The 14529-nt window shown below is 41.1% G+C and overlaps 1 protein-coding gene across 1 annotated transcript in view; it reads left to right on the forward strand.

The window, feature by feature from the left end:
* Positions 1–14529, forward strand: part of Sorcs1 (sortilin related VPS10 domain containing receptor 1) — a 505553-nt gene that overhangs the window by 191028 nt on the left and 299996 nt on the right. Inside the window, exon 2 of the mRNA XM_051199684.1 lies at positions 4978–5045. Coding sequence (XP_051055641.1) covers positions 4978–5045 — 68 coding nt within the window. The remainder of the gene's footprint in view (positions 1–4977; positions 5046–14529) is intronic.

The raw sequence follows: 14529 nt of genomic DNA on the forward strand, positions 1-14529 counted from the left end.
ATTAGAAAGGAGAGGGGATGGAGAAGGAAAGAGAGAAGGGGCAAAGACACACACACACACACACACAGAGAGAGAGAGAGAGAGAAGAGGTAAAGACACACACAGAGAGAGAGAGAGAAGGAAAGAGAAGAGATAAAGACACACACACACACAGAGTTTGGCAGGGAAGGAAGAGAGAGAGACTGAGAGACAGAGAGAGACACACAGAGAGAGCTGGGCAGGGAAGGAAGAGAGAGAGAGACTGAGACAGAGAGAGAAGAGAAGAGGGAGACAGGAAAAGTTCTGTCCGCCCCAGGGAAAGACAGCAGGAAAGGGAGAGCAGAAAGAAAGCATTAGGTGGGCGGAGGTCTTTCTTTTAAAGGGGTCTTTGCACCTGGGCTGACCAGGGTACTGTGCATCTCTCTCTGTCCCTGTCTATCTACCGATCTCAATCATTCCACCTTGGCTTATAAAGCTAAGTCAAACCATGGAGCTTGGGTGTGTGTGTGGGGGGGAGTAGATAACTGCATTCTGTCAGGAGATGGGAGCAGACCAGCATGATGCCTGAATCCTGACACAGAGCAGTTAGTTACATGAGGGGATATAGTACATATGTTCCATTTAGAGTTGAACATTCCACAACTGGAGATGGGGCAGAAAATAAGAGATGGACACATGTCCCCATTTCCTACGATTTCCCCAGATTAAGGTAATCAAGGTTGGTGGCCAAGCCAATTGCCCTGATAAACTCATGTCATAACATTCCTCTTTCCTTCCAGTAGGGTTAAATTGCGTAATTTAGTGAATGGCCAGGGAAAACTATCTCTTTCCTTAATAAAAGAAGCAGGACATTCCAGTGATGCTGATTAGGAAGTGAACAATGGCTTTCACCCTCTGCTGTATAGCGTTTAGACATTTGCCAATACACACTGGGCAGAATTGCTTTCCCCGGAAGGTGATCCGAGGGCTCCACAAATGCTTGGGGTTTTGTTTCTAAATTATATTTTATGGTAACAATGAAGACATATTGTCATATTCAAAGTTGTTATGTGGCTAATAATTTGCCTAATGAGACTGCCTGTGTATTAACCGACACTGTTTCCAGATTAATTAATTTTAAGCAAAGAACACTGTTTTGGTACAAAAGGTTTTTAAATGGCTTTTATTAATTTACAGTGGTCCTTTCTGCTTAGTCATGCATATGCTAGTGTCTCTATTTATATCTACAAAAGCTTTGTTTTGTAATACAAAGCAGAAAAGGGTATGGGGCATTGAAGAAGTGAACTGGCATTTTTCTGTCACAAAGTCCTCAGTGACAATTTCTCACTTTTATGCAAAAGTGTGAGTGGTCAGTGCTGATGGAATTATTCAATAAGGAGTATGGAAGGCTCTGGGCAAAGGGACCCAGCCCGACATTAACTCTACACTAGGCAGAAAACCTTTGCTCATTTCTTTAAAGACATCACCCTTTCCCATGCAGAATACAAAGAATGCATGACTGCTACACAATGGCTCAGTAGGTGGGCACTACATTTTCTTGAAGTATGAACAAAGTAAGGTTTTGTAAGGCAAGAGTGTAACAAAAAAAGTCCCAGCAAGAGACAGATTTCATGTGGTAACAGGAGTTCTGAGACTGGTTAGAAAGGACACTTCTGATATGCTACTGTAGAAAGTTCCAGATATAACTTTGTGCTAGGATGTGGATACTTTGTTAAGTGGAGGTGAGCAGCCCACATTTCTTTGGAATATATATATATATATATATATATTCCAACCATAGGTATTTGAAGATGCCCTGTGATTTGGAGTGGAACATAAGAAAGTTATCATTAGGATTAGTATTTACTGTTTTAATTATGGGTATTTGGGCACTCTACATAGAGATCAAGATATAGCAATAAGTAGGAAGCTTATGGACAATATTTCAAACAGTTGTGTGTTTGTCAAAATAACCTAGATAGAGGCTGGGAAGATGGTCCCACCAGTAAAGTTCTGTAGTTTAAGCACGAGGATCTGAGTTTTGATTCGCAACATTCATGACTAAAATAGGTGTAGTGGCTTGCATCTGTAGCCCCAGCACATGGGAGCAGAGATGGCACAGCACTGGAGGTCTCTCTTGTCCAGCCAGTCTAGCAGAATCAATAAGGTCCTGGTTTGGTAAGAGATCCTGTCTCAAAATATTTGGTGGAAAATGATAGAGCAAGAAACCTAATGTTGCATATATGCATGTCAAACCTCCCCTCTCCTGCACATACATACATCCGCATAAACACAAGCATATAACGAACACACACACAACTGAAAATATCCCTGCTTCTACTGAATTTATAATTAAGTGTCATATACTTGAAATAATAAAAACCAATACATGAAAATTATTTATGGAATGAAAATAAATGATTGTTATATACTACTTAAGCAAATTTTGCCACAGTTATGTTGATTTCTTTCACGTCTGAAAATATACAAAGCTGTAGGATGATAGTACTAGGATAGGCAGACAATTGGGTTTTCAATTTCTCCTGTCTTTGGAGCAATGATTTTGGCTGTGACTCCTTTAACATTCAAGGATTTTGTTAAATAGCACTGGTAATCATAAGAGAGCAATGATTCACCAATAAACAAGTTAACAGCTCCTACATAGCATTGCATCACTTACCTGTCTATGAGTGAGTTGGTGAGTATGGCATACACCCAAGAGGAAGAATGAAGGGAAGAGAGACCTCAAATGATCGATTGAACACATAACTGAAGGCTAGAAGGCGAAGTCGCCTTTCCTTCTTGCTCTTGTTCTCAAAGCAGGAAGAATAGATTGGTTTTACGAGCTATGCTGTGAAACATTACAAAGGCCACCTCTCGTGCAGTATTGATAAACTGTTCTACCGTATCACTGGCGTTTCAGTTTTACTAGCCCAGCAAGAGGAAGCAGAGATTTCCACCTTCGTGCTCGCCTGCCCTGGAAGACTCTTAAACAATCACTATGTGTGTGGGCAAGCTGGCTCACACCATTTCACACTGGGTTAAAGGGTTCCTACTCCTGGGCAACTCCAAAGTCCCTTGTTATGAATGGGAACTATGGCCCGTGACCATCTGAACTTCATTATTTAGTTTACTGCTGTGTTGTATCATAAGAGCAACGACCTGGAAATACTTCCTGCCCACACCCCCTGTTTTCCTGGTGGGGGAATTTATAGGGCTGTTTGGCAAAATCACACTGAGGTGGAGTCTCAATATCACTCTCTGTCTTCAAACAAACAGCCACCCTGCTGCCCCAGATCAGTGTTCCTAGAATGGCTGTGACTGAAATTTAGCACTTAGAGTGACTTAATTGACCCAGGAATCTGTTAAGCATTGCCCCATCACAGGCATGCCATCTGATGTATCCATAGGGTGCCCCACCTCACACAAGCTCATGTCTTGCTGAAGAAGGGAGTTTTGAAGAGATGGTTGATGACAGCTCACACTGTGGGTTGGGAGAGAGCAGCCTTAAAGGACAGGTCTGCAGGTATCTCTGTTGGACTTCTGTGTAACATAGCTCTCCATTTCCTAGAAAGGAGTCCTAGTTGACTTTCTGGGAAATGTTAAGGATCACCCCGATGCTCCTGCCTCCTAAATGGGGCCCTGTGCCAGTAGCCTGGAATTTGGAAGGATTTAGCACGCTTGGGTAGCCACTGCCTCAGAATTCAAGGTTGTGTGCTTGTTGTGGCTGTAATTGATCCCAAGGCCTTGAGAGAAAATCCAGGACACTGATGAGAATGATTTTCTGCTGACTTGGAAACGTTATAGCTGGGCCAAAAGTTGTAGGGCTAGGCCTTGGATGCCAACCTAAACAGAACAATGAATAAGCCCAGAACATTCCTCCCTCCTGCAGGAAGAGTGGACAGGCACAGGAGGGTGACTGGAAGCAGGTGTGCTGCTCAGGGTCCACAGGTGCCCTGGGACTTGGGTACTCCAGGAAACCAGGTGGAGCCTGTTAGAGGTCACAGGTAGAGAGAGTTGCTCTTCTCTCAATCTGCTGTGATTTCCAAGCCTGTCAGCAATCCTGGCGAGCAAGGGTGTGGACCCTGAAGCCCCCCTTTTCTTCTTGAGAAGGTTTTTTTTTTTTTTTTTTTTTTTACCCTTTGGCTCACAGAACCCGAACTTCACTGTGCTCTTGTGTTCTCCTCTGGCATGAGGGGAAATTCTGGATGAACAACTGTTTCCTGTATTCTGAACAGATGTACTAAATACTTTGATTTTCTCTAAGAAACAGTTAACAAATCAAAGGAGCCTTGGCTGTGAGACTAAGGGGAATTTGTTTGGGGTACATTCTTTCCCAGAACCTGTTCCTAATTAGAAGGCTTCCATACCCGACTTTATAAGTCTCAGGGATCATGTGCCCCAGACCTGCCTTGTCATGGTGCTATAACTTTGCTCTCTGTGGTGTACTTGCTCCTCTCTGATTTCAAAGTCCGAAGAAAAAGTTAACCAAACTCACAAGGAAAGGAAAGGGGCTACTGCTGAAGACACCCATACGCATTTATATGTAATTTGTATTTATGATTCATATTTTATTTTTCACAGTAATGTTTCGTAAAAGTTAGCATCTCTCTCTGTACTGCCACTGTCAGATGCGCACCCTGAGGTTCAGGAATCAAGGATGGTGGACCATCTGACCCAGCTATGGGAGCTGGGAACTGACCTTTCCTGAATATTTACTCAGGGGCTAACTTAAAGTGTACATATTTGACAGTAAGCTTCCTGGAAAATAATAAATCCAGCAGGGCAAGACATACTGGCATCACTGACGGAGGGGTCACCCCGAGAAAGGTGGGCAGGGCAGCTGGCGGGAGAAGATCAGTACTGGGCTGGCAGCCCTCAGCAGCAGCAAAGAGCTCACAATTTATTCAATTATGTTAAGCGCCCATTAAAGGAATCCTAAGTCCTCCCCTGGGCCATTTCAGTTCTAAGAGATTGTAATTGTTTGAGACTAACCATGATTTCTTCTTCTGCCTTCAGGTGATTCTCATTTTGACAAAGCTCTATGACTATAACCTTGGGAGCATCACGGAGAGCTCACTTTGGAGGTATGTAGATAAATTAGGCCACTAATTACTGTGTTGTTTAAGCCTGGTGTCTGCTAGGGCTGTCTCTTGAAGTCTCATTTCCTGGTGGGAAGGTTTCTGGTTGTGTGCATGCCTTCCTTTCTTTTCCTACTGTTTCCTCTAGAGATAGGGTGGATTTAGTCTGTTAGCAGGCTGGACAAATGCCTCCTTCTCTTGGTCCAGGAGACTGTTGTCTTCTGCTCTTCCTGAGGCGCTAATGTGTTTTGTTTCCCATGATTCTCACTGATCTGGAAACTCAGGAGAAGAAAGGGGCTGGACTTCCCATTGTAGTCTGCATAAATTACCTCAGCCTCTAAGTCTGCAGAGCCAGCTTCCCCTCAGGTGCAAGGCTTTCACAGTGTGCTGTCCATGGTGCTGCAGCTCCCTAGCAGCACACAGAGGCACACAGGCACTTGTATGCATGTATACCTTTATCTCTGTGCTTCGCATTGTACTTCATGCACATACAAATTGTGTATGGGGGGGGGGGCGGCGAAGCTCTGTGTCAAATGAATAGATACAAATAATTTAGGAGCAGAATATCTCCTGAACAAAGATGTGTGGGGGTGTTATTGGTTTGAATTAAAACAAACCAAAACACAAAACAAACAAAAAACAAATGAAAACAAAAAAACCACAGGAAAATTCTCAGTAACCCAATACAGTCTGCTTTACTGTTTATTTGGGTTTTTAAAACAGTGCCTTTTTCTTGTTACTCTAAATTTTGCCTTTTTCACCAGCCCATATCCTATCAGGTGGCCATGCCTGCACCAGCCCCTGGAATCCAGGACATCACTGCTTCTGAGTGGTTACTCCCATCTCAATGAGTAACCCCAGAGAGAGGATGGAGCCCTGTCTATATGCAGTCCAGGGGTGGCCAGAGCTAATGCTCAGCAGCACACCCAAAGACATGGGGGTCTTGGTTGTTGCCTGGATAATCATGAAGTTAATTACATTAAGCACCTAGCACATTATTTAAATTCAGTAAGTCTTGATCGGAATGGTCATGACTCAGTAAGTTTGTATCTCCTGGCAGTTTTTTCTAGTGTATATGTATTCATAAGAATAAAAGCCCATACAGTGAAACTGCCATAAACAGTGCAGACCTTGTATTAGACAATTAAGAGACATGCGATCCTGTCTCTAGAAACACAAGGCATTAGCAGGCAAAGGCCTCCCTGCACTGTGGAAAACACACAGAAGAAGGTGGTACTAGACCTCTAAAATCCAGTGTCACATTGCTCCCTTCTCTAGTAACTGTGTTTTCCCCAGAACTTGGGAGCCAGAGGCAGGTGGATCTCTGTGAGTTTGCGTGTAATATATGTATAAAACTAATATAGGTACAATACTATGTATATATAAATAAGTAGGCTTTTTAAGTAGGGAGATTTTTATCAGCTTATTATTCTATACGTTGAGAAACGTCCAACAACCAGATCCAAACCCTCAGTTTGGCCTTATTGTTTGAAAGTTGCACCAGCTGAATGATTAAAAGAGTCAAGTGTCAGATGCCCTCTGGGTGTTGTAGTAGGTAGGGGCCAAGAGGCAGTTGACCTTGTACTGATGTCCTTAGGACTTAAACCTCTTTGGATCTATGAGGCAGGGATGACAAGCTACTATTGTACCCAATTAATGAGATTTACTCCCTGTTCAGGCTGCTATCGATTGCACCTTAATCCTACAGCAAGTTGCTGATTTTGTTTTGTGTTGTGTCATTGTTCACTCAGGGAGTCAAACTGAGAGGGACAGGGTGATCTGACACAGAACAATTAACTGCTACTGAATACCGACTCTAAGTGATAGTGGATTAAGCTTTGAGATTTGTAGGGAAAGCTGGTTTTACCTTTTGAAGCAAGATAAGCTTAAAGGTTGAGATAAATAAAATGTCAAATCAAGATACAGTATCTCCAAGAAGAAATATTTTCATCTTTCCTCTCTCTTGTCCACGGTAATCAGCACTCTGACTAGAGAGGCTTAGCTGGTGAAGAAGCCCTAGGCAGTTCTGAAGGAGAAGCAAGTGCACATTTTTAAAGAACACACCAGTGGTGCCCCTGTCAGACAGGGTTACTGTTGAGGGGGACTGTTCAGAATCAGTATCCTAGATCCCATTACTGGATGGCAAGGCCCTTCTTCCTGCTCCAGAAACTCCATTGGAGTAGCCTTGGGTCACACTGTTACCTTCTGGTTGGAAGAATATTTTTCTTCCTACAAATCCCAGTTTTTACTCAGCTTGTAAATAAAAGGCAATGAAATGGAAGTGCACATTCTAAAAATGACGTGTGAAAATGTCTCTGCATGGGAATTTCCTGAATTAATACACGGCCAATGATGTGGTTTGGTTCTGCGCTTGCTGCTGTGTACCATCACTGTCCTGAATGCCTGCAGGCTGCCATCCCACACATGGTCACCATCACTGCGCTTAGCATTCAAGTTTTCTTACTTCTACTCTTCAGGCCTATCTATACCAAATGGCAGTGGTTTTGGTTCCCACACTTTATTTTAGTAAGACGAAATCTCTAATTTTCTAAATCAAGGAAGTAATATGTGTTGGTTATAACGAGTCAGCCAATGCAGCAATGCCTGAATTCAACTTTTAATACTTGTTCATGTTCCATACAGGTCCAGTTTTCTTGGGGTTGGTGTTATTAACAGTTATTAATGATTTTGTTTAAGTTTAGGGCCCAATTCAAACGTTAATAGATATAATCTACTAGGGAAAAATTTGCGTGCATTTTCTTGTTTAAAAACACAAGAGTGTTCATATTTATTAAACTCTTGCAGTTTGTCTCACTTGAGAGTGAATCATGGGTATCTATCCAAACTAATACATTTAACAATGTGTCTGAGTTATAAGTGCCCAATATGTGGAATGTGCGTATTGAATTAAACTAACTCAAGAAGTGCTTTCTGAGAAATGAAACAAATGTTCTCTGTGTGTTTATTCTTGAATAAAGCCAATAAAATCAGACCTATTAGTGTCTCTAGTTTCCATAGAGAGAAGGGAAAGCTTAGGGAAATTTAAGAGCTTGTTGGGTGACCGTGTGCTTTATACAGAGCTGACTCTCCTCAGTCTGTGTTCCTAATGTGCATGTACCTGGCTCTTGTTTACCTTTCTGATGTCTCTTTAGTCTCATTAGTCAATATTAGACATGGTGTACGTTTAGAAACGTATTTGTAGGCCTGTCCTTATATTTAATAGCTTAAACTCTGTGAAGTACCAAGGAGTCCTAAAAATGCCATCGTTGTACTAAAAGCTGTATTATAATGTAAGCAATTATCTGGACTACATTCCAAGAAAGTTGGAATAATAGACTCTGTAGAATAATTGAATGCAAATGTCTGTAGGATCTCACTAGAATTGAATGCTCTCAATACTAGTTTCACCCAGTGTTTTTCTCTTAGTACATTCTAATGAGAATGATATAGAATATCTTCATAATTTTTGACCTGGGGTCTCATGGACTGCCCTTCTGATCATACAAAGATAATTACCTCTTCTTCCTTAATGCCATGGTTCATCATGTGTCTTGGTCTTCTAATTGTTGTCAGATGTTTGTTTACTGCCTTCAATTCAACAAGCAACTACCTACTTCTCTACATCAGGCAACATACTCAGTAGTTAGTCAAATAAAATTATGTGTAAGAAAGTTTTCCTTCTTTCCTGAAACTCAAAATCTGATGCAAAGCAGAAACTGTGTAGATAGAAGTGTGATAGGTGCAAGATTAAGTTGTCCACAAGATAATATGATGCTTGTCTGTTTCCAACCTAGCTTAGAAAAGCAGACTGTTGTTTTCCTGGGAAACAATACATTTAGAAATGGCTCAGAGGAAGAGCTGTTAGAAGGATAAGAGTGAGTGGTCTTTAGCGTGTGATCTGATCCCAGTAGATCAACCCTGCTGAAGTAGATGGTTCCACATTTATGTGGGGCAGGGCAGCACATTAAATGTAAAAGGGGCTTGAAAAGTGGGATGGAAGGAGGATCTGGAGTTAGGGGAAGTCATAGGGGCAGGATAAATATGATCAAATGTATTATATGTATAATGTGTACATGTGAACTCACAGAGCCAGTGACAGTAACTACAAGGACCTGCACAGGTTTAATCGAGAGAAAATTACAGAACTGGGAAGGGGAAGTAAACACAAAATTCTAACCCCAACGAAGAAGATATTTGCAATAGACACCTGCTGGGAACGTAAAATTAAGTTTTCTCCAATGTGTATCAGCCATACACCAGGGCAGTGTCCATATCACCAACACAAAACAGACTCTATTTCTGTTATGTGCATTTTGTTTTCTTTTGTTTTGTTGGGTTTTTTGTTTGTTTGTTTGTTTTGGTAAAGAGAGCTCTTAAAGACTGAAAGTCTGGACTCAGTATAAAGCTTTGCACTCTTCAGTGATTGGCACTGTATTAAGCTCTCCATTTCTCCTTTTAGCAAGTAATAGATAAGATACACAGCTAGGCACACAGCATCCTGATGAGTTAATAACTTCATCAATGGAAGCCGAGGAAGAATGGGCAAAATATTCTGGGACAGGAAGCAAAGCAACTGGTATTCTTATGTCAAGCACAGCTATAGACTCAGGAAGTGTGGAGGGTATTAATTCTCCTTTTCTATGTAGCCCCTGTGCAATAGTTTTCACAGCATGTGGTTAAATCTTAAGTCCATAGAGTCCTTGAGATATAGATTACCACCCTCCAACCCTTGATAGCAAATGGGCATGCATCCTCATAAGTCCTCAGAGACATTTCCCCGTGTGTGTGTGTGTGTGTGTGTGTGTGTGTGTGTGTGTGTGTGCATGTGTGTTTGTGTGTGTGTATATATGTGTGTAGAGGGGAGGTGTAGAGAGAGAATGTGTGTAGAGAGTATGTTTGTGTCACAAAGGATGTCAAGGATACTGCTCTATGATTTATTAACTAGTAGGAAAATTGAGACTAATTATTTGTCAAGAATAATTAGCAGCCCATCTTAGCTTTTAGCATGAATGCCAACTTATTGTTAAAAGGCTCTCTTTGTCTGTAGCACTGAGTGAGTCCTCTATTCTTTCTACCGTAACTTTTTGTTGCTTTCATCTACCATAAGTCACAGTTTGTAATGAACTTATTTATTATTTTCTGTTGTCTGATGACACTTTTAAAAGGTTTGCTGGTTCAAGAGATTTTGTTTGACTCCTCTGGGCGCCTAAAAAAGTGATTAATAAATAGAATTTCAGGTGAAATTTAACAAGTTAATTGAATTTACAAATAAATGCATATCTAGATCCATGCTGAATGGTATTACCCAGACATGAACAATATGACCATTTTCTTTTGACAGTCTGATGGGGGAGACTGATAGCTACTAAGAAGTTCATTTAGTATCATAAAAATAACCAATAATACTACTAATAATAATAATAGTAATAATAATTAACTTTAATTGATCCATATTGGTGTTCTGGCAGGGGAACGAAAACTTCCAGAGGACAAATGAACTGAATCATGCAGAGGAAGTAAGGACAGCCTGAGAAAGATGTCTGAGAAATTCTTGAGTATATACTGAGTTCTAGACACCTGCAGATTCTGGTTGCTTTGTGTATGGAGAAAATCATATTATACTCCCATTTCAGTTCTACAAAATTGGTTGTTTAAATTCTTCTCTGGAGTGTATCCTAAAATGTATCCCAGAGATAGAAATAAAGTTTTGAAAAGTTAGATACAAGGGAGAGGATGAAATAAATTGGACAGGTTTCATGTGAATCTAAGCCCTGTTGCCTTACTTGTTTTAATGTGATGGGAATGTATTTAAACCCCCTTTTCTTTTTTTATCATCCAAAACTGTGTTTTTGTCTCATAGAATTCTAGTTGCACTGTGCTAGGCATGTATCTCCTACTCAACACACAATAAACAATGGAAAGAATCAGATAAAAAATGAGGGCTGTAATACTTATATGGTCATTACTTGAAATGGTTCTCCCCCTATGTGGTTTGCATAATAAATGATGCTATTAGTCATGCATGGTGGTTTGAATGAGAATGACCCCATAGGTTCATATATTTGAATGCTTCTTTCAAAGCTAGATGGAACTGTTTGGTAAGGGTTAGGATGTGTGAACTTGTTAGAGGAGATCTGTCACTGAGCTTGGGCTTTGGGGTTTCAAAAGTCCATTCCATTCCTAGTTAGCCCTTGCTTTCTCTTTGGTGTGACTGTGGGTCAGAGTGTAAATTTTCACAGACCGCTCCAATGCTATTCGTTTCCCTGCCATGATGAACATGAACTAGTACCCTCTATAGTCATGAGCCCTGATAAATGTTGTTTGTTTGTTGTTGGGTTTTCTTTTGTGCTTTCATTTGTTTTCTGTGTTAACCCCCAAATCCTGAAGCTTCTCTCTGATGTTTCATTTTAATAATGGCCTCCTCCTTCTATGTCTTATGTTTAAGACATCAATTTCTTGGGCTTTAGGGTTGTATTTTTTTAAATAATGTATAGCCCAGATTTGACTTGAACTTGTGATCCTCCTACCTCTGCCTCCTTTAGCAAATCTTATTGGTGTGTGCCACCTCAACCAGTTACTTCAGAGTTTTAATAAAACTTTATTATTATGTTTTATTTTTCACTATTTAAAGTTTAATATGTATTGTCCACATTCTCTCCATCCATGTCTTCTTCCTCACCCTGCTCACCCAATTTTAAGCTCTTTCTCAAAAAAGACCAATTAAATACAACAACAAAACCCCCCAAAACCAAGGAAACAAAAGAATAACATGAACAAAAAGATAAAAGGAAACAAAACACCAGATTGTAATGAAATATTTTTACCTGACTCTGGAAAAATACATCAAGATTTCCCTGGCTACTGATTAATATCAAGTACAGAAAAAGTAAAACAATGACAACAACATACTGAAGTCTTCCAAAAACCTGTTGAGATTCAAGACAAATTATATGAACAATATAGACAATGAAATAAAGATAGAGTCTAGGGAATTTCTTTTTATTTAATTTATTATTTTACATGTTGATCCCAGTTTCCTCTCCCTCTCTCCCTCCATTCCTCCCTCCCTCCCTCCCTCATACACTTTCTGCCCCTTTACATGCAGCCTGACTACCCTGCCCTCCCATCCCTGCACCCCAATTACACATGTAGGGCAATGCCATCCAGTTGGGGTCATGTAGATCTGACAGGTCATTTGAAGTAGGGACTCTCTCTAGGTTAAGGCAGTTATCCTTTTGTGCACCAGGGATACATCCTGGCTCCACTGTCTGAGGTCCCTTAGACTGCTCAGTCCTTCTGGCTGAGACCCAGTTCAGGGGGGCCTGAGTCAGTCCCATGCTGGATTCCCAGCTCTCAGTCTGGGGGCCCATTAGCTCCTCCTTGTTCAGGTCAACTATCTCTATGTGTTTCTGCAGCCTGGTCCTGTCCTCTCCATCTGCTTCTGGATTCTAGTTTGACTCAGTGTTTAGTTATGGGTGTTTGCTTCTGTTTCCAAACAGGAGATGAGGGCTCCATGGATAACTTAGTTGTTGATCTCACTATCCTGGAAGGACATTTATGGTAGCCTTTCCACGGTTGCTCAAATTGTTAGTTGGAGGCAGTCTTGTAGGTCTCTAGACCTTTCTTTAGGTTCAGTTTTCTCTTCAAACCAATAATGGCTCCCTCTTTTATGTCTCTCTCTCTCTCTCTCTCTCTCTCTCTCTCTCTCTCTCTCTCTCTCTCTCTCTCTCTCTCTCTCTCTCTCTCTCCTGTCTTCTATTCCTACCCGGACTCAATCTTCCTAATCGCATGTGTTTTCCTTTCCTCCCCCTCTCTTTCTCCTACTCCTCTCTCCATTCACTGCCACTTCCCCTGTGCTGTGGGGGACTTGTCCCTTCCCCCTTCTGTGAGGGACTTTGTATGAATCCCTTAGAATACACCTTGTGTCCTAGTTTCTCTGGTGGTATGAATTATAGGCTGGCGATCCTTTGCTCTAGGTCTAAAATCCATATATGAGCGAGTACATACTATGTTCCTCTGTTTGGGACTGGGATACCTCATTCATATGGTTTCTTCTAGTGCCATCCACTTCCCTGCGAATTTCACGATTCCATTATTTTTTTTCTGCAGAGTGGTATTCCACATCTTCTTTATCCATTCTTCAATTGAGGGGCATCTAGGTTGCTTCCAGGTTCTTGCTATTACAAATAATGTTGCTATGAACAATCTTTGTTGCATGGATGTGGTATATGCCTAAGAGGGGGATTGTTGTTGTTTTTATGTTTCCTTGATCCTAGTGTCTTATTATGATACTAAAATAACTAAGACGCTGTATTTTGTTAATTCAGAACTCTCCTGAAAGTCCTATCAATGTATGCATTTAACTCTAGCCTTATACCATTTCCATATATGAGGAAACAGATGCACAGAGAAATAACCAACATAGGGTCATCAGGGGCTAAACAATAGAGCAGGTACCTGACTCAGCCGTGCCAGCTGCCAAGCCCAGACTCTAAATTCATAGGAACCATCTCTTGTTGTAGCTCTCCTCTGACCAAAGACAGTGAAGAACTTGTTATATGTGAACTCATTCTTGTTCCACATCTAATTTTCCTTAGAATATTATTTCCTAGACGTGTCTTATCCTTACAGGGAGTTGGGAAATTGTATATTATTACCTCATTCACCATTGTATCCTAGCATCAAGCACAAATTTTGTTTTATAGCAGATAATCAGTATTTGGATAAATTTATTGGAGAAGTATTTCATTGAAAAATTATCTTTGTCATGTGTGGAGTTAATTAACTGATATAAAATTTGCACCATCCTATTTATCATGGGAAACCAAGGTTTACAGAAGTTCATTTACTCAAATGTCAGGTTGTTTTAATTTATTGTCAGTACACATGTGAAAGGTGACAGATATTAATTTAATCTCAGCATGTAATTGATGCTGGCATGCTGTGTGGCCACACCTATGCCCCATGGGTGCTGGCAGCTAATATAGTGTGAACGGGAGTCAAGTGTACTCAACTAGCGTTCAAAGGTTTTTTAAGCACACATGTAACCAATATCCCTTGGTTTGGTATCCCAACTACTCCACCCAGTACTGAGAATTACCCTGCATAAGGGCGACCCCAGAACAGAGATGTAGAAAGTGTTTATCTGTGAGCTGTCAGGCCAGCAATGGAGCCCGCATTCAGGGAGGCTAGGCTGGGATGTGTGTATCACAGAACAACAGGAATAAAGGTGGAGAACTTTAGAAAAACCCCTTTCTTTTCAGGTGAAGTTTCCCATGGACTGTTCAACCATAAATCATGCAGAGCACTTCCAGCTCTGTTCTCCTGTTCCCAGCGAGAGGTGGTTCTGTGAAGAGTTATTCCTCAGCACGACTCTCTTTCTTTCTCCTGCTGGGATGTGTTAGCAAGGTCTTCACCTTTGGTGTATTGGCTTCAAACAATCTATGATTGTGCAGGATTATGACTTCTTAGTTTGCAGAAGCAGGAGATG

This window comes from Phodopus roborovskii, unplaced genomic scaffold, assembly GCF_943737965.1.
Source record: "Phodopus roborovskii unplaced genomic scaffold, PHOROB, whole genome shotgun sequence".
In the NCBI taxonomy this organism is placed as follows: Eukaryota; Metazoa; Chordata; class Mammalia; order Rodentia; family Cricetidae; genus Phodopus; species Phodopus roborovskii.